Raw genomic sequence first — 19152 nt, forward strand, 5'->3', positions numbered from 1 at the left:
GGCACTATTTTTCAACATATGGGCCCTTTAAGTTATCACATGCCTCTGTTTTTCATGATTCAGGCCCTTTAATTTAACACATACCTTTGTTTTTCATACTGTGGGCCCTTTAACACACGTATCTAGTAAGTGGTATATATAGTAATGCTGTTTAATCTGTTACGTCTGACCCTTATTTCACTTATGACTGATCTCACAGCTCATAAAAACCCCATCTAATGTGACTCATGCTGTCGCTGAGTAAAGGTTCAACTAATCCTTTTCAATACAACATGTATATTTATGGCTTAATGTGTTTTCGCCACAAGATCGTCTATTTTTTCCCCAACTGTTACTGCTTTCCTGTTCACATGCTCAGTCCACTCCACTATCTCTCTTTCTGTCTCTGCCACCCCTCTCTAGGGAGATGCTCAGTGATTCATTCTTTCCTAACTCGCAAAAAGAAGAAGTGAAACATTTAAACCTTATTGCTCTCTCCTCCCCAGTTCTCTCTCTTTCTCTCTCTCTCTCTCTCGCTTTTCTCATTAGTGTTCTACAGTCTCCAGCCGTACCTGAGCAGTAATCGCCTCAGCAGTGTTTGTTCAGTAGTTTTATTGGGGATGGATAAGAAGACGTGTGGTCCTGGATTCAGCTGGGATGGTCTGGTTAAAGACTGCATCCAAGAAACTCAACCGGTCACTGGTGAGTCAGTTGCACTCATCTGTTGATCTTTGCTTGCTCAGCAGTTCTTTTGGGAAAGACCATCATGAATATAATATAAGGAAAGAGCGCTACTATGGGACGAACAAGTAAGCAGTATTAACACTTAAGACATTGCATGTAAGGTACCACAACCGCAGAAGACAACTCTCATGACAAAAGGCTAATTAAAAAAAGTATAAGTATTAATAATTTGAATTTCACTAACTTTTTTGCACATCAAAAAATAAATAAATAAAAAGTAGTGCAATAAAACAGTAAAAACAATGTTAATAAAAGAGTGCATTTACTGTTTTTGTCTTGTTAATAGAATTTTTAAAAGTAAAAGAAAACATTAAAAAAATCATGAAAGTATTAAAACTATAAAAAAAAAAGATTTAATATATAATGTGTAATGCCTTAATGTACTATACCTTGAAGCCAGCATATGACACCATAAGTTTACAGCATTATATCAATGTATAGAGCAGTGTTCGCAGTGTAAAGTGTTAGCAGTGTAAATGAGCCTTTGCAAAATACCAATTGATGTGCCTCTCAGCCAATCACAGCTGCCTCTAAGCACTACTTCCTCAATCAAACAAAGGACAAACAAACCTGCGGGGAGAACAGCGGTGGCAGTAAATTAATCCAAATTATTCAACTAAAAAGTGGTGAAAAGGTGTTAATGTGTAATTCAGACACATGCTGTCTAGATCATCTAGAGGATGATGTTGTTTTATTTCATTCCTAAAGCTGAAAAAAGTTTGGATTAAAGTATTAAGTGGGAGACCACACTCACAGCTCAATGGCAAAGCTATTAACCGACTCAAAGTTAAGATCAACTTCATCTAAGTTACTGTATTTACTAATAGAGTTTAATATCACATCTAATATTAAGGTTACACAAGAATGTTAAGATGGGTTTTCACTGGGTTAGTACTGGCTCATCTGAAGGGACAGTTTTAGTCATTCAAACCTCCGCCTTATTAGACATGAAAACCTACAGCATTTCCTTATGTTCTTAAGTCTACACTAAGCATTGTGTAAAGCCAGGGGTAAAATTCTGACGTTCCTATTCTCAGCCACCTGGTAGCGTCTGAAAATGTAGAAGCACACGGTGGAGAGCAATTGAAACAATTGAGACCTTTGTCATTCCAAAATAAAGTGGCTTTACATGATGTTTGGTGCAGACATACGTGTTTGAGAACCAACAAAATATGATTCCAGACCAATTTAAAGTGAACAAAAGGACTCTGGAAACCATATTTACATTAATCAATCCAGGTCAATTCTTTTGCCACTTCACATTAAATCGGCATGTTTTCTTGTCTAATAAGAAGAAATGTTTAAACTGCCGCTTCAGATGAGTTAATGCTAAAAAAGGTAATGCTAAAGTTAACACTGGAGCTAATCAAAGCAATGTTAGATACTGAGGAGGACTCATCTTTTACAACAAACCTTGATGAAATAATATGCAGAATGGTGCACAAGTGCATTAATATCTTTACACACAATGTTTTAATCACAAGTGTGAGTGCTGTACAGTCCTGTTTAATCTGACTGATTTATCAAGCTGACTGTCAGCAGCTATTAGGGTTGCCACCTATCCACGTTTTTCCTTGATTGTCCAGGTTTTTGGTTGCCTTTAAATTGATTATGTACTGGGATACAAAATGTCCAAGAATCCAGGAATTTTCATATGTTAGTATTTCTTATGATGTTTCACTGCTCCTTTTTGCTCAGTCAAATCATTTCTATACAAAGAATGGGTTTAAGAACTGTTTGAGAAAGGTGCACTGCTGGTGACATTAGGCATAGCATAGCTACCTGTCTGCTCAGTTCAGTTAAAAATCAAGGCCCTAATTGAGAGCTGAGGTGGCAACCCTAAAAGCTAGGTTAAAAAAAAGATTTTAATGCTAAACGTTACAGAAAAATGCAATCATTAGACATCATATTAAAATAAATTTTAGAGCTAGCATAGGTCTGCTTGTTCATAGTTGCTGCCACTGAGCTAATATAGATTAATCTAAAACATTTACAGCTTCGGGCATGAAATAAAAAACTTCACCCAAGATGATGGGGGTAGTATGTGCCAGGCACTATTGACCCCTGAAGTCAATCATCATTATCTAGTCAACGTCATGCCCATATTAGCAAATCTGGGTCTAAGCTGGATTTGTCTGTCGTGCCCCTTTTTGTTTACCATTTGTTTATGGTAAACAGAAAGTTTCCAAGCGACGTACATTTTGAACTACAAAGATTTACCCATTGAATATCACTGGGTCTTCTGAATTACAAGATCATTAAAGAGTCAAAATATGAACCTTGCTATGTCCATGCTATTAGCAAGCTATCACTCCAGTGCACACAACACCATTATATAATAACACCAGCTGCTCCTTTTTGTACTCGACTACTGCCAAAGCAACTTAACTATCACACTTCACAACACTTCCTAGTTTGTTTGGGGTGTTTTTCTGTAGCTGGCTGTATCTTATGATGTCGATTAAGTGTTAGCAGCAGCATTAGCTTGTATATAGCAATATGTAAATGTTGGCTCTTTAACAACCTCACAAAGCAGAAGATCCAGACATCTATTATTAGGAAAAATGTACATAGGATATAATGTATTATAAAGTTTAATGTAATGTATTTGCACCAAAAGTAACACTTTTACATCATTTCTTGGTCTAATAATTCTGCCACTGTCATTCTCGCTGCAGATCTGTTTTGAGGAGTTCTGTCAAAGTTTTCCTTTGCTTGATGAAGGAAGAAACTTTGCATCTTTACTGTCTTTTTACAAACAGAAACCCATGCTGGTTTTGATGTGCAATGTGTTCGCATGGAGTAGGTAAACAGAAAGTGTGTGTGTGTGTGTGTGTGTGTGTGTGTGTGTAGCAGTAGATACCCTTGCAGTGATGAGAACTAATGCTCCAACCTCGTCGTGGACTGCATTCGCCCCCAGCGTGTGGATCTGTGTGGGGGTAATCCTGAGCAGCTTGGTTCTCGCACTACTGCTTTGGTTCATCATCTACAGGAGACACACACACAACACAGGTACAGCACACAAACACACACAAAGGACACACTGAGCAGGAAGACTAAAGGGCAGTGAATGTGTTCAATAAGGACTGTATGAGCTGTGTTAGAATGGAAACTCCACGGAGCTAAATATAGAACTCAACAATACATCTAATAGTATATAAGAACGCCCTCAGTTACTCTGTACTTTTTTGTGATGTCATACATCAGGGGCAGGCGATGGAGGTCCTAAACAGTGACATACACATATATTTAGATGAGTTTCAGTTCCTCTTTAGGGAGGTCCTGAGGGACACCCCTTTTACAAAACCATTGTACACACACACACACACAGCAGAGAGAGATCAAAACTCACAGACCTTATCCAAAGGAAGCACACAATACATTCTGTTTCTTGCTATATTTAGCTGTTTCCATGTTCTGCTTATCAGACAGATAGCTACATCTGGGCTCACGTACAGCACCCTCCAAAATCTGGACAGTATTGTTATTGAACAGAAAGATTTTAATTAGCTTGCACTAGCAATTTATATTGGATTACACTGGATTCTAGAGAAGAGTACAGCTTTCATTTCTGAACACGTGTGTTTTTACCATGTTGGTGTTGCGTTGTTGGAATTTGTATCTCTTATGGGGCCAAACTTGACAAATTATCACTTTGAATGTCATATACGGCTCAAAACAAGGCCAAAACAAGATATTGCAAAATCATAGCATTTCTTCCTATTATTCTAGCAGTACATCAACACTGCACTGTATGCAACATTTCCTATCATTCTTCATAGACACTCAAATCATTTTTGCAGTACAAGCTGCTGCTAATAGTGACAGACGAGAAATAAAAATTGTGTTTTGTTTTGTCACATGTATTCTGGGTAGGTGGGGCCAGGCATCAGCGACCTGGTGAAACCAACTGAAACAAATGAAACAGGTATAATGTCACAAAAGTGTAAACTCAAGTACTTGTTAGCAAAGAAATTAGGTGTGAAAACAGCCTAAGAGCAGGTTATATGAGAGGGCAACTGTATTTTAATAGTCACAGTTATATATCAGCAAAACATTCTGCTATTACATCAGTCTCCCACTCCAGAGCCTCAATATTTGACTTGGACTCGCCCTCCACATCCTTGAGACTCAACTTAGACTTGCACCTGAGAGCCTCGAGAGTCAACCTGGACTCACACCTCAGAGCCTCCCGACTCGGATTTGCACCTCTGAGACTTGACTCAGACTTGCATCCCACAAACTTGATACTCAACTTGGACTCACACCCTGGAGACTTGAGACTTGAAACTTGACACAGGCTCACACCCCAGAGACCTAAGATATGACTTGGACTCACACCCTAGAGACTTGAGACTTGACTTGGACTCACACCCTAGAGACTTGAGACTTGACAGTCTCACACCCCGAAGACTTAAGATATGACTTGGACTCACACACCAGAGACCTGAGACTTGAAACTTGACACAGTCTCACACCCCAGAGACTTAAGATATGACTTGGACTCGCACACCAGAGACCTGAGACTTGAAACTTGACACAGTCTCACACCCCAGAGACCTGAGACTTGATATGGACTCGCACCTCAGAGACTTGAACTAGGCTTTAAATGCCTTGTAAAAATCTCTGTGATGTAGGCTACTTTACCACGACTCAGGGTGCCTGGAGCTATAAAATAAAATGACAAGCAAAAGTCACCTCTGCACAATGAAAACTTTTTTTTTTTCATGAAAAGTGCTTTCATTCACCGACAATCCAGTATGTATGCCCCAGCACCTTCTAAGATGACTGCATTCTTAATACTTAATGTTCAATTTAAATATCCAGAGAGAGAAGTCTCTGATTCACCCAAGAAAGCAGACATGAAACCAGTGTATTTGTAGCGTAAATTCAGAAGAAATATAGAGTTTCAGGTTTCAGTGTTGTTTTTACAGCACTACAAAACATGAGCAAAAATATGAAGTGTCTCATGATTAAATTATCAGTACTGCAGCATCGGTATAACCTGATAAATGCAGCCTGTGGATAAAGTTCTTATATTATTATTGGTTGTTGATAGGGCACTACATTTTTTAGAGGAGTTGTACATAAAGCTGTATATTGTATATTGTTAGCTCCTGAGGATAAAGCTCTATATTGTTGGAAGGAACTGTTGTATAATATGTTGGAGTGCTGTTGGCTCCAGGATGGATATTTCTAAATTCCATCGCTGGTTATATCTGTGTGCCTTCCTAAAACCCCAGGAAACCTAAATATGTGTTTTCTTTCTAAGTAAGTGATTTTTACTTTTGTGGGGGCACACAATATACATGTATACACAGTATACACAGTATACATTCCATTGTCCCTGTCTGATCCCACCTTAACCTCTCTCTTTCTGGATGTTCTCCATCGGAGCTCCGGGAGTGTGCTGTAACAAGAGACACACTCAGGCGCATCAATGTTCAGAGACACACTCAATTATTTTTGGGATAGAAGCATCTTTATACAGACATAGCTGGCGGGTGGCCAGTACAGAGATAAACAAGATTTCTGAGATCAAAATGTTGAGTAGCTGTGGGAAAACAGGAAAACGAGAAAGACGTGGCTGCCAAAAAAATCCACTTGCAGGTCAGGACGCTCTGCTCTGACATACAGACATAAGATGATTACTTTAATAAACTTGGTATGCTTGTAGAATAGCTTTGTACAGAAAAGATTCTCTTTGCAGTTCTCTACTTGCAGGCATCAGCTCCTCATTACTTCATAAACTTCAGACAGTTCATAACTCTGCTGCTCGTCTCCTCGCTTACACCCAGTCACATCACCATATTCCACCTACTCTCCAAAACTTCCACTGGCTTCCCATAAACTACCATATTCAGTTTAAGATCCTTCTTCTCACTTACAAAACTGTCAACAGTCTTGCTCCTTCCTACCTCTCTGACCTTTTCCAATCCTACAAGCCGAATTTCCTTTCAATACATGTACAAAAAATGTGCGATTACTTTCCAAAGCTCAATAAATGGTTGATGTATTCTGTGTATTTTGCCAAAATCACAATTTTTGTTTTATTTTCCTCTTAAAACATTAACTGGGCAGTGCTAATCTTGGGCCACCCATGTGTAAGCAGTATCCCCACCAATCACAAGACTGATGGCGGTTACCCCGCCCACATAGCTTTAACAACTCTTTCTTCACTCTGTTCTCTGTATTCAAGTCAGAAAAACATATTGAAGGAAAGCTAAAGTCCAAGCAAAAGCTAACCTATGCTTTACTATGCTGGCACATTCATCTTTTTGTTGTCTGTCTGTCTATTGTCCATTTTTCCATTTGTTCATTCATCTGGCTATGTTGGGATTCCCTGAATGAGCATCCAGCTGTAAAGGGAACAAAAACCTTACATTCATTAAGACATTAAAACATCATATATAAAACAGATAGTTCTGGTCCTAAAATCTGATTGGCTGAGCCTCGTTCGAAGCCGTTGTCAAATACACAATATACACGCACCCATGACTGCCTCATAACAACTGAACTCTGTATTACTGCACCACATCAGAAAAACCCTTGTGCTGTTAGTAAGATAATCGTTGACTCTCATGCTGCTTGCACGGACCACTGAGTGTACTGAAGAAGTAAGATCCCATTTTTTGTGTAAGCTAAGGGGCTTACAGCTTATTTTCTTAACGAGAACTAGGCTGGTCAGCTAGCTAACAGGCTAAAAGAAGGTTAACAGCCTAAACAACTCCATCAGTACTATAACACAGGCTTGAATTCAAGTACTTACGATATGATTCACTGTAAAATGGCAATATAAAAGTCTAAAGAGTGTCACTTAAATGGCTTACACCCTTCAAACGTCTGTGTTTCAGTCAGAAATCACATCAAGCCCAGGCTGAGTAACAATCGCCTTACATACTCACTAAGTAGTGTGCTAGCTGTGGAGGTTTTGAAATTCTAGCTACTGTAAAGGAACTACATTTCTTGGTGGAATACTTGTTTATGTTGAGTACTTGTTTCTGTAAAATTGTGTATATTATCATATTTTTTGTTGGCTGCTGTTTTATAAAAACAATAAGCCACTTGAGGTCGTGCATTACTGTGATTTTATCAGTGGGAAGGTATTTTTCGGCACTCCAAATATAAAATCGCAGCAACGCACAGCTTCAAGTGTCATTGCTTTAATAAAAAATCTGCCATATAACAGCTGGAAGGTGTGGTGTACAACACGAACTGCACATGTAGAATTTCTTTCATTTCTCCTCACTGGTTGCTGTTAAGTTCTGCATTAGCAGTGTAGCAGGAAATGTTGGAAATGTTGAACTTGACCATCAGAATATTAGGACCTTGTCCAGACAGTTCTCACACTGGTCTGATAAGTAATTTTTATCTATTTTGTTTTTGTTTTTTTTTTTCATTGCTGGATGTTTAATACATATATACTTAAATATATATATATATATATATATATATATATATATATATATATATATATATATATATATATATATATATATATATATATATATATGATTTTAGAATCATACAAATATTTTAAATATTTTACACTGTGTCACTGGTAGCATGGTAACATGCAGACATTACAGAAAGTGAATCAGTCAAGAAACATTCAGAACCCATTTATTTTGCCCATTACATTATGGTCAAATACTACTCAAATACCCACTCTCAAAACTTTCATACCCATCTGTTGTGAATGTGTTCTGTTCTACATTATATAACATAAAATACCGTCCACTGTCCATTTGCACTTTGGAGATGGCGAGAGGGACCACGTTATTTCTGTCTCAGTGCTGCTATCTACAGGCAAGGGATTGTAAATGTCTCAAAATGTTATAAATGACTTCTAACAATTCTCCAATAATGATCTGCTCTCTGCTTGTTTGGTTTTTATCATAGAAGCCCTCTTAAGAACAATACCCATTTACTGTAAAGCTAAATCATATCTGTGCATATCTGAGTTCAACATGTACTGAATGATGATTCATAAATCTACTCACAGTTAAGGAAAAAGAATTGGAACAACAGTCAATAATGTTTTTATAGCACTTAAAGGATGTGCTATATCTGCTGAGTCTTTTCAGACTTCTAGGTTTTGTATGTATAATGTATAATTTATGTCAAATCATTGTTAGTATTTGCGCTTTTCAAAAGTTATGTAATTAGTACTTTTAAAATACTTTATTTTAAATTAAGATCTCTGTCGGTTTGTTTTATTGATTACACTTAATTGCACACCATTTTCTTTACTAAAGAACCCTTCAGGAACCATCATTTTTAAGTAGTGAACAGCTTTGTCTTTATAATTTCAATCCAAGTAAGTTATATTTTTGGGGCAGTGTTGTAAAGGGGGCCCTTTGTTGCTTGTCTGGTAGACACCTTGCCCCAAAGGTCTTTATTTACAGTTTCTCTTCCAAAAAAAAAAAAGGACTGCTCTCTTCACAAACCATTGATGTCCACTTGACACATGTGAATTACACGTGGCTTAAAATTTACATAGAGTAGGCAGTCAGTCTTGTAGGTAACCAGACAGATGCTTATAGCACCTCAGCTAACATTACTAGCCTAGCCTTTTTCTGACAGTTTATGAAGAGGTAGTAAACTGATGCCAGGCATCTTGATGAACACTGAACGCTTTAGCTATTTCATTCAGTTTATACGAGTGGAGTGTTAAAATGAACTTGAACCTAGCTTTTGTCGGCTCTCCCTGCTGGCATTCTATTGCAGTGCTCTGCTACGTGATGCAGCGCGTGAAGTGAGGTGGTCTTGACATACATCAGGCAGGGTCGTTTTGCGTGTGCTCACTTCTTCCTCTGGGTTGGGTTGCCAAGTACCACGACACATATCCCACACAGAAACTAAGAAAGTCCCATTTGATTTGTATCACTATGAAATCAGGAGATTAACAGACTAAATTACCGATCAGAAACTCAGCACGGGGAAAGGGTTAAAAATAGGGAGACTCCAGTGAAAAGAGGGAGTGTGGGCAGGTATGCACCCCTCATCCTATATTTAATTTTTCTTTTTTTTCTTTTCCAACTTAATTTAAATGTATAATTCAGTGAAAAATCTAATCAACTGACCCCAAAAGTTTCTTGGGGAATACATTCCAGGAATGCTATGATCCAGATGATTTCAGAATCAATTAAACCATCGCTATTTAGTAAATGCGTGTCTGTGTTGGTTTCCTCCGGGTTCTCCGGTTTCCTCCCACAGTCCAAAGACATGCAGTTAAGCCAATTGGACACGCTAAATTGCCCCTAGGTGTGAGTGTGAGTGTGAATGTATATGTCTGTCTGTCTGTCTGCCCTACGCTGGACTGGTGACCTTTCCAGGGTGTATCCTGCCTTCTGCCCTATGGCTGCTAGGATAGGCTCCAGCTCCCCCCGTGACCCAGAAGGATAAGCGGTTTAGAAAATGTGTGTGTGTGTGTTTGGTAAATGTGTCAAGACTGGGTTTGGCCCCATCATTTCATCAGGAGTGGGAGAATAAAGCAAGGAGGGGTGGCATTTTCTGTCTTATCTTTCATTTGCTTTCATGTTCTTTTTGCGTTAGTGGTTTCTATGTGTTGCGTATTGTATATTCCGATTCCTAAAGTACACAAGATTCAGTTCAGCTGTGTTGAACTTCAAGATTTTGATGTGCGATAAATATTAAAAGCTTTTATATTTGTTCTGCAGGTAAGAGACGCTCAGAGCCTGCAGCTCCTCCTCAGCTTAATGGAAACACTGTCAGCCCGGCATTGCTGGAAGAGAGAGAAGACCCATCTCTTTCCTGTCCACACTGGAACGGAAAGACAGAGGAAGTGTCCGTGTGTGAAATGGGCTGGGGGCGGGGCATTTGTGAAGGAAAGATGGAGCACGGAGTGCCCGTACCTGCTACTGAACTTGGAGACTCTGCCCTCGTGACTACCAAAACCGTGCAGCAGGCCGAGGCCTGATACGGATGAGTGTACTGCTGCTGCTCCCGAAGAGTCTAAAGCACCTGTCAGGATGTTTTTTACACCTCAATTACACATAGAATCATTAGCATCCAACTACTCAATCAGTTAAATAGGTTTGGCAGAAGAAACAAGAAGTCAAAATGAGCTAATCAGATAAATAATGACTATACTGGAAACTGTACCTAATAAACAAATCAAACAGAGTTAACCCCTAGAAGTTTAGTTAAGCAATAGAAAACAAGAGTATGTGGTGTGAATATCAAGTAGAATTTCTTTCACCAAAAAAGTAGTTCCAGCAGCTTAAAGCCTGTTTACACCTTGTATTAACAAGTGTTTTGTGTCCAGATCGTATCTAGAAAAACTCTGTCCGGATTCCGTTTACACTATTCACTAAAATGCATCCCCTATGTGACCAGAGGAGATCAGATGTTACTTTCCTTGCATACAAAGCACATCAATGCAAGCGTTGTTTCCATTTTAATTTGTTTTATTTTTTTCCCATTGAGATATGAGTCATCAAGCTTGGTTCGGACACCTACACCTGACCAGAGTGCAAGAAGGCAGGTGGTTTTGGGGTAACTTTGTGTGTCCTCTATGTTTCCTTTTCTTGTATATCCACTCACTTTTGTCAGCACTCAGCACACGCTCACATAGTTGTATATGAACAGTGCTAGCTTTATCTAATAAATGACATAAGCAGCTATTTATGGCCCTGTGCTGCCAGGGGACCACTAACAAAAAGAGATGTGGAGAAAAATCTTAAGGATAAACGTATGTTTTGTTTTTTATGGTGTTAACATCATTCCATTTGTTTTGGCTTGTAGTTGGACAACAAGAATACTTACTCAGGCTGTAATTAACTAATTGAGGTTAATATACTCAAACTGTGATTAATCCAGATTTAGATACTCAGGCTGTAATTAACGAAATCGAGGTTTAGATACTTAAACTGTGATTAATCCAGGTTTAGAGGCTCAGACTGTGATTAATCCAGGTTTGGGTACTCAAACTATGATTAATCCAGGTTTAGATACTTAAACTGTGATTAATCCAGGTTTAGATACTCAAACTGTGATTAATCCAGGTTTAGAAGCTCAGACTGTGATTAATCCAGGTTTAGGTACTCAAACTGTGATTAATCCAGGTTTAGATACTCAAACTGTGATTAATCCAGGTTTAGGTACTCAGACAGTGATTAATTAATCGATGTCTAGATACTCAGGCTGTAATTAATTATTCCAGGTATAGATACTCGAACTGTGATTAATCCAGGTTTAGATACTCAGGCTGTAATTAATTAATCCAGGTTTAGATACTCGTACTGTGATTAATCCAGATTTAGATACTCAAGATGTGATTAATCCAGGTTTAGATACTCAAACCTGAATCCTCATGCGCTAAACATGTAAGTGTGATGTTTATGATGAACAGATAATCTACTCTATACTACTAAAATACCTAGAAAAGTAAAGCATTTAAAACAGTAATTTACTCTGTTCCATTTACAATTGCGTTAAGTGTGGTTAAGATCCGTCTCTGTACAACGCTGAATAAAATACGAGGGATCTGATCGTAATCTGCTCACAGTGCATCCTGAGAGTGTTTACACTTAGCTTTTCATGCAATCATGTGAATCTGAATCCAGTCACTGAAAATACATGTTGATGCATAAGAAACACAAGTCATAATAAAATCTCCTCTGTTTACAAACACAACACTTAGAATCTGCAATTTCCACAGAATATCTCCTCCTGTTTTAAAGAGAAATAATTCAACAATATAGGAGACCTGGGGAGACATTAGCTTGTCTGACTAGAAAGGTGGCAAATCTGCCAACTTCTCTTCTTACTGAGTTGTAAAAGAGGTTCTGTTTAATTAGGCTGTAGTAAAGCCTTTACAATTAGCCTGTATTATTATCCTACGTGATTATCCTTTAAAATGAGTGTTTTAGGGTTTAGTATTTTTTTTGGATTAAATTGTCATTAGCACCAGGTGTGTGACTGACAACTGAAAATCCAAACATTCTGGTTAATTGCAGTATATTCATCTGCTGCTACTTTCTGAGTTTTATTTTCTATTATCCTGTTTACAAATGTATCATTTCATGAAGTACTGCACGTTTGCTGGTTGTTCTGTTGTACTTTTACTGTAGTTTTCATTTAATCCTTCAGGTTTGTTCGTTTCTTTTTTCCATTATGATAGTATTGATTTGTTTATGCTGTCAGGTTTTCTTTTGTTCTCTGTAAATAATATAAATGCTGTTTACTCTGGTGTTTTATTTTGTGTTTAAACTGGTCACTGTGACTTTGACCCTGAATGCAGGCTGCTGGTGGCTGCAGGGTGTTATAAGTTCTCTACAGCAATGTCGGAGATGGTAATGTTACTTTTAATTAAAGAAATTAAAAATCATGTTTTTTTATTGGCTCCAGAATATTGGAGCGTATGTGGAACATTTTGTGACACCGACTGAACAGTTTTGGTTTCAATTTTTTCAAAATGCTTGTTCATTTGTATGACTGTGTTTAAAAAATGCTGTTGCAGAGCCAGTGAGATCTGGCAACCCCTTTTGTACATGATGGAAAATATATTTGATTCAGCAATAAGTTTCATGTTTTCAATGGATAAGCTTAGGAAGTTTTTCTAAGTTGTCTGATGGGTGAAGCTCCTCTAGCACACATGGCTTCAACTTGGATAATAGTGAGCTCCATTAATATTGGCACCCTTGGTGAAAATGGGTAAAATGTTCAAGAAAAAAATGTATTGTGGTTAAGTATCTTACACTGAAGAAAGGAGAGAAATCTAAGCTTTCATTGAAGTAAATCTAGTGTCCAGTCCTAGATATGTGTTTACTGAAGCATGTTCCTATTTATATCCACATGATATCCATATTAACGCCACATGAATGCTCAGAAACTCCATGACTACCTGTTTCACTGAGGCACACATTGAGGGGAAACAAGCATTCAGACACTTTTGTTTTTTGTTTTAAATCAAATATACTTCCAGTGCATATATCCACTTCAAATTCTACTTAAAAATTTTGCCAATTCAGTATGAACAACGCAGCATCTAGGTATGTATATCTATATGTGTTCCTAATCAGAAGCTATTTTGTAGGATATTTAAGAGATATTCCGACCAATGTTCTGTGCAAAGTCTTTTAGGTTTTCCTTACAGTTCTTGTGTTTCTACTCAGGTTAAGACCCCTTGTCTTACTATTTTGATGTTGAGTTCTGGATTGTGTTTTTGGACCGTTTGCCTACTTCTATATGATGGATGTCCTGAGAGTTTTGACCCTGCCTGTTGTGTTTTACGAATCTTCTAATAGTTCAATAAACCTGCACATGATTCCAACTACCATCTGGGGAGTTAACCAGTACAAGATGGAATATGGCCGGAGAGTGATTTATAAATAAAAATAACCCTGCTAGTGAGGACCAACCAACTTTATCATACAGTCTGCAGTGGTAAGTGTTATAAGGGTCACCAGTAATGAATCTCAGAGTGGAGTGATAAATTGAGTCTAGTGGTTTGAGGGCACTGGCAGCTGGATGTTTATAAGCTACATCGACATATTCTAGGACTGAGATTGAGGTCGCCCCCACGACTCTTCTTCTGGCATACATAGGCAGACAAGATTAATTTTGATATAGGAACCTAAGCCTCTAAGTTTTTTGCAATGTAGGAGGAGGACAGAGGAGAAAGGACTCCAACACAAAACCCTTGCGAGAGCCCAGAGAGTAAGTGATCTACAAAACAGGAGTCAGGGTGAGACAGATAGCTCTAGAGAACGGGTACACTAACAGGAGTGGAGGGACAGCCACTCAAAAGTTCTTTAAGATGGGGGCCTTTCCCCACCCTGCAGGACAGAGGCGATGAGGACAGGTGGATTTCTGGTGGGGGTTCTTGCAAAGCCAAAAATTTACAATGAACAAAAATGCACACAGATTCACTGAAATTATGGCATAAAACATTCCCATGAAAACTGACAAGGGGGCGACAAGGAGCCCTTACAGGTTCAGCACCATGGACAGCGACTACCCAAGTACAGGCCCAAGGACACGGTGACCGCTTAAGTGGCGAATCAGCAGTTCTGTAACAGACAAGTCCAGTCTGGAATTGTAGGGAGCAATGAACAAGCAGACACAGCTTAAAACGATTTATGTTATTCATAAAACAGTGTGATAACAAACTCCCCAAGAAAAAAGATTGTGCTGCAGCCTAGCATCAGATGTCACACCTACGGGTTAATGTACGCTAATGTTCAAAGAGATATTGTGCAGTAGAGCTGTCAGTAAAAATGACATTACTGAGTAATTTATCTTAATCTACTAATCTGTTTTCATTTATTTATTTTAATATAGACTTATCTATATCTATACTCTAATCAACTTTTTGTTGAAAAAGGAAAGCTTCTAAGCCTTATATAATCGTTGCTTAATATAGCAATAAGACACGAGAGGCTGTTGGTTACTGCAATTTTATTGCAAGGAAGGGTGTTAAAACTCCTTTCCCTGTGTTAAATCGTAGTAACTCACTGCCTCCAGTGGCTTATTGCTTTTATAAAACAGCGGCCAACATAAAATATATTAAAATACATAATGTTTCAGATAATAATTTGAGTTATTATTAATAATAATCAACATAAACGTTCAGCATAATAATCAACACAATAATCAAGATAAGTATTACGCCAAGAAATGTAGCTCCTTTAGAGCAACCATTGACCGCTGAATGAAGAGAACGTCCAGTTGCCCACCACTGTACACTACAGACATTTCATGATTTTTAAAACTCTTTCATAAACAGTGAACATACGTAACACAGCACTGTTTAATGCAAAAACGTTCACTTTATAGTAAAAAATACTGGTCTCTAATTACCACTGCGAGTCTTCTTCTGCCAGTCTGACTCCACTTTTCTCATGCTGGGGCTGAAACTTGAATGGCTCCCTGTTCCCTACATAGCGCACTAACTTATGTCGGAATTTTAATATTCACTCCTGCACCACAAGAATGCAAAATATCACCAAAAATGATCATTTGGGATTCATCCAAATACATACTTGACAAGCAGTGCACTTGAAGTGAGAATTTCTAAACGTAATGTTATACAGCACACTATTTAGCTAGGGAGCACAGAGCCGTTTGGGATTCAGCCTGGGTTTGATACTACTTCTGACTGAAACACAGACATTTGAAGCGTGTAAGACATTCAGGTGACATTCTTTAGACTTTTATATTGCCGTTTTTCAGTGAATCATATCGTGACTACTTTAATTCAAGCCTGTGATATTAATGTTGGCATTGTTTAGCATGTTTGCTATCTTTTAGCTTGTTAGCTAGCTGACCAGCCAAGTTCTAGATAAGAAACTAAGTTTTCAGCCCCTCAGTTTAAACAAAAACGGGTTCTTACTTCATCATTAGAGTCAAAGATTAATCCATTAAGAGCAGAAGGGTTTTTCGGACGATCATAGCTGTGGCATATTGTGGATTTTACAACGGCTTCGAACACGGCTCAGCCAATCAGATTTTAGGTCCGGAATTACCCGTTTTATAATATAAACTTTGTGCCTTACACAATGTGCACTAGCAGAGCATACAGTGATCTAAAGACTCAAACCTTTTTTCATGTAATGTCATAGTTTGCTTTAGTTTTGTTTGTACAGGTTATTTCCAATGACAGATGCGGCCCCAGACCGGCTTACCAGCTATGATGAGTCAAAAAGGTGTGTGTTTTCTCTAACCCACCAGCAAGGACCATCCAAACTACTCAGGAAAAAAATGGCATAGCTCATGTTGGGGCCCTTGTCTTTAGACTTAACAGTTACGTCTGGTGTTTCATTCTCCACACCTACTTCACCATTAAAACACACTCTTTTTCCTATTGTAACGGTCTGACCTGAGCCAAGTCGCAACCAGGTCACAGATCTGACTATTTTCATTCATAAAACTGAACTGAAGTCTTGGAACAAAGCCGATCTTTTTATTTCAGATGCAAGGAGGAATCATCAGGCACCAGGATGTCCACTAAGGTTTCCCCTCTTCCCTCACACACATACAAACTAAATCTTCCTCATCTCTCATGATGCCATTGTGTGAAAGGAAGACATCTGGCCTCAAATATAGATAACATAAGGCCATGACTGGATAACCCTGAGTTTTCAACGTTAATGGACCACCTCACAAAATCCTCTTTTAAACACTCCTCATGTTCCTCCACTACCATCTGCACTACCAGTGCATTTCAATTGGTCATGAATCAGTCCCCAAGGTCCAGCGAGACTCCAAAAGCCCGTCTTGTTCTACTGCTCTCTGACAAACTATAGGACATGCCCCAATCTTTAGCTGAATGCCAAATCGAATAACTCCCCTTTCCTAATTGATCTGTGAAAGGATGGTTCCTGTGTGTCTGTTAAAAGTATCAATTTCTTACACAAACCTATATTTTCCCACACAGAATTGTCAGGTGTGGGTAATTAAACTTAATATTCTCTTTAGAAAGTTATTATATGGCTCTTAAACTATAACTCAATCTCCAATTTCATTCATTGAGATTATCATTGAGTTGATCTTTGATAATTTGGATCTTCTGTTCATTTAATCAGCTTTAAAAATATCGTAAAGTTAGTAAGTAAAATATATTCCTTTGAATCATGTTTTCTTATGTTAATATATTTCATATGTTAAAATAATGCAGGATGCTGCAGGACAGTAGTGACATAAACATAGAACCAATCTGAAAATACCAACATTATTACATCATCACACTGAATGGTCCTGTGGCCCTGAACATGGTTAATTAAACTGCATTTACGCAGAATGCTTTCAAAATGGAAACATCACTGGAATCGTCACCTTCCATGTTCAGAACTGTTAAGCCCTGCAGTGAAAAAGAGGCTTAAGAGTCTCTGCCTGGCTTTGCTTTAGAAAAATAAGAAAGACAGTGTATTTTTAAGACTTCACTTTCTTTTTCAAAAACAGGATTATCAGAAAAGAGGCATGCATGGTGATGATCATGCACAGTACATTCACATAAGAACTGCGCTGATGACATGGATAAATTGTAGTCAGTCATGTGAGACGGTTGTATGTGGGTAAGTATGAAACGAGTGCTGAACGATACCCTGATGAGTCTGATGATTGAGAGCACGTTGAAAGAGTCTCGAAAGAAAAGTCAAAACATGGTGAACAGCATTCTTCTGGGGAAGAGAATTATCTATTATTGCCATTATATATTCATCAGTATAATGTTAGTGATACTACATTATAACATAAAAGAATTTTCTGAGACCATTTGAGACACGACGGGCACCAGACCTCAGCCAGTGTGTTTGTGTCGTGGTCTGAAAAACTCCTGAGAAATCTGAACCGACGCCTCTGACATGTAAATGATTATTTCAGTCTTTACAGGGCGACTCATAGCAGCGCACACACACAGTATTTTAGCGGGTTTTTTCCTCAGTAGTTCTACTTCTTTTAATTTGAACAAAAAAAACACAGTACAATGCTTATAGCAACTTTCACACTGTAATTCAACTTCGAGATTTTTTATGTTTGGTATAGTGTATATACTATTCTCTCTCCTTCTGTCTCCTTTTGTCTGTTTCTCTGGAAACATGTACTGCAACACCACTTTACACAGATTGTTTACCTCACTAAACAGTGTACAAAATTATTACTTGTTAGTGTAACGTCTGTGCAAAGATACTGCAGAATCTTTTTCAGGAATGTCTGGCATCAAATCACATTACTTCTTTTTATACTTCCGCATAAAGAACAAAAGTTGGGGGAATTCCCAGTTTAAGATTTGAATCTGTCTGAAAATAATATGACAGCTTAACTGAAGAGGAAGGAGATGAAAATCTGCTTAATGATAGACATGATAGAGCCCGGGCTTGACATGTAGAAAATGTTAATGTTTTTTCCCATTTATTTATTTATTTATTTATTTATTTCATTACCAGGAGTATACTCATCTGTGCTGCCTACTAAAGTTACGTCAGGGGGGAGAGCTTTCTCATACAAAGATTTGGAATAATCTTCCTGTTAATGTTCAGGACTCAGACACAGCCTCAGTGTTTAAGTCTAGGCTAAAAACTTACTTGTATAGTCAAGCCTTTGGTAATTAGTTTTCCCTGTCAGATCCAGACCTGCCAGAGTAATCAGTCTGTAATCAGTCACTCATTACAGAACTGACTCTCTGTGTGTTTTTCCTTTCTTTCTTTTCTTTGCTGAGTTGAACAGCTGCCCATCCTGTGCGTCTGATGCTGCTGCCTCTTCTGCCTTGATCAGGTGCCACTGCTGCCAGCCCTCTGGACCAGCTTGACCACCATGTAGCTTCATGCTGTACAACGCCGTGCAAACCTCACCCTCACAACCTGACCCCACTGATGCTGCCGCTGCTGCTGCATGAACTAAACTAATCAAATTAATCATTTGCTCCACTTGTTTTCCCTGTTTTTGTACTATTATACCTTATAC

At 38.3% G+C, this 19152-nt stretch overlaps 1 protein-coding gene across 3 annotated transcripts; it reads left to right on the plus strand.

Annotated features, from left to right (window-relative positions):
* The first annotated feature begins 569 nt into the window (after positions 1–569).
* Positions 570–11582, plus strand: LOC118804547 (tumor necrosis factor receptor superfamily member 13C-like). 3 transcript variants are annotated; one of them, XM_036565042.1, is made up of 3 exons: positions 570–681; positions 3577–3735; positions 10407–11582. In XM_036565042.1, the coding sequence occupies exons 1-3, from the start codon at positions 600–602 to the stop codon at positions 10664–10666; spliced, it is 501 nt and encodes a 166-aa protein (XP_036420935.1). In that variant the 5' UTR covers positions 570–599; the 3' UTR covers positions 10667–11582. The 3 variants fall into 3 exon arrangements, with proteins under 3 accessions (XP_036420935.1, XP_036420937.1, XP_036420938.1); XM_036565044.1 differs by having other exon boundaries at positions 3580–3735; XM_036565045.1 differs by lacking the exon at positions 3577–3735.
* Positions 11583–19152: the final 7570 nt, after the last annotated feature.

The sequence above is a fragment of the Colossoma macropomum genome, unplaced genomic scaffold (genome assembly GCF_904425465.1).
Source record: "Colossoma macropomum unplaced genomic scaffold, Colossoma_macropomum, whole genome shotgun sequence".
Classification (NCBI taxonomy): Eukaryota; Metazoa; Chordata; class Actinopteri; order Characiformes; family Serrasalmidae; genus Colossoma; species Colossoma macropomum.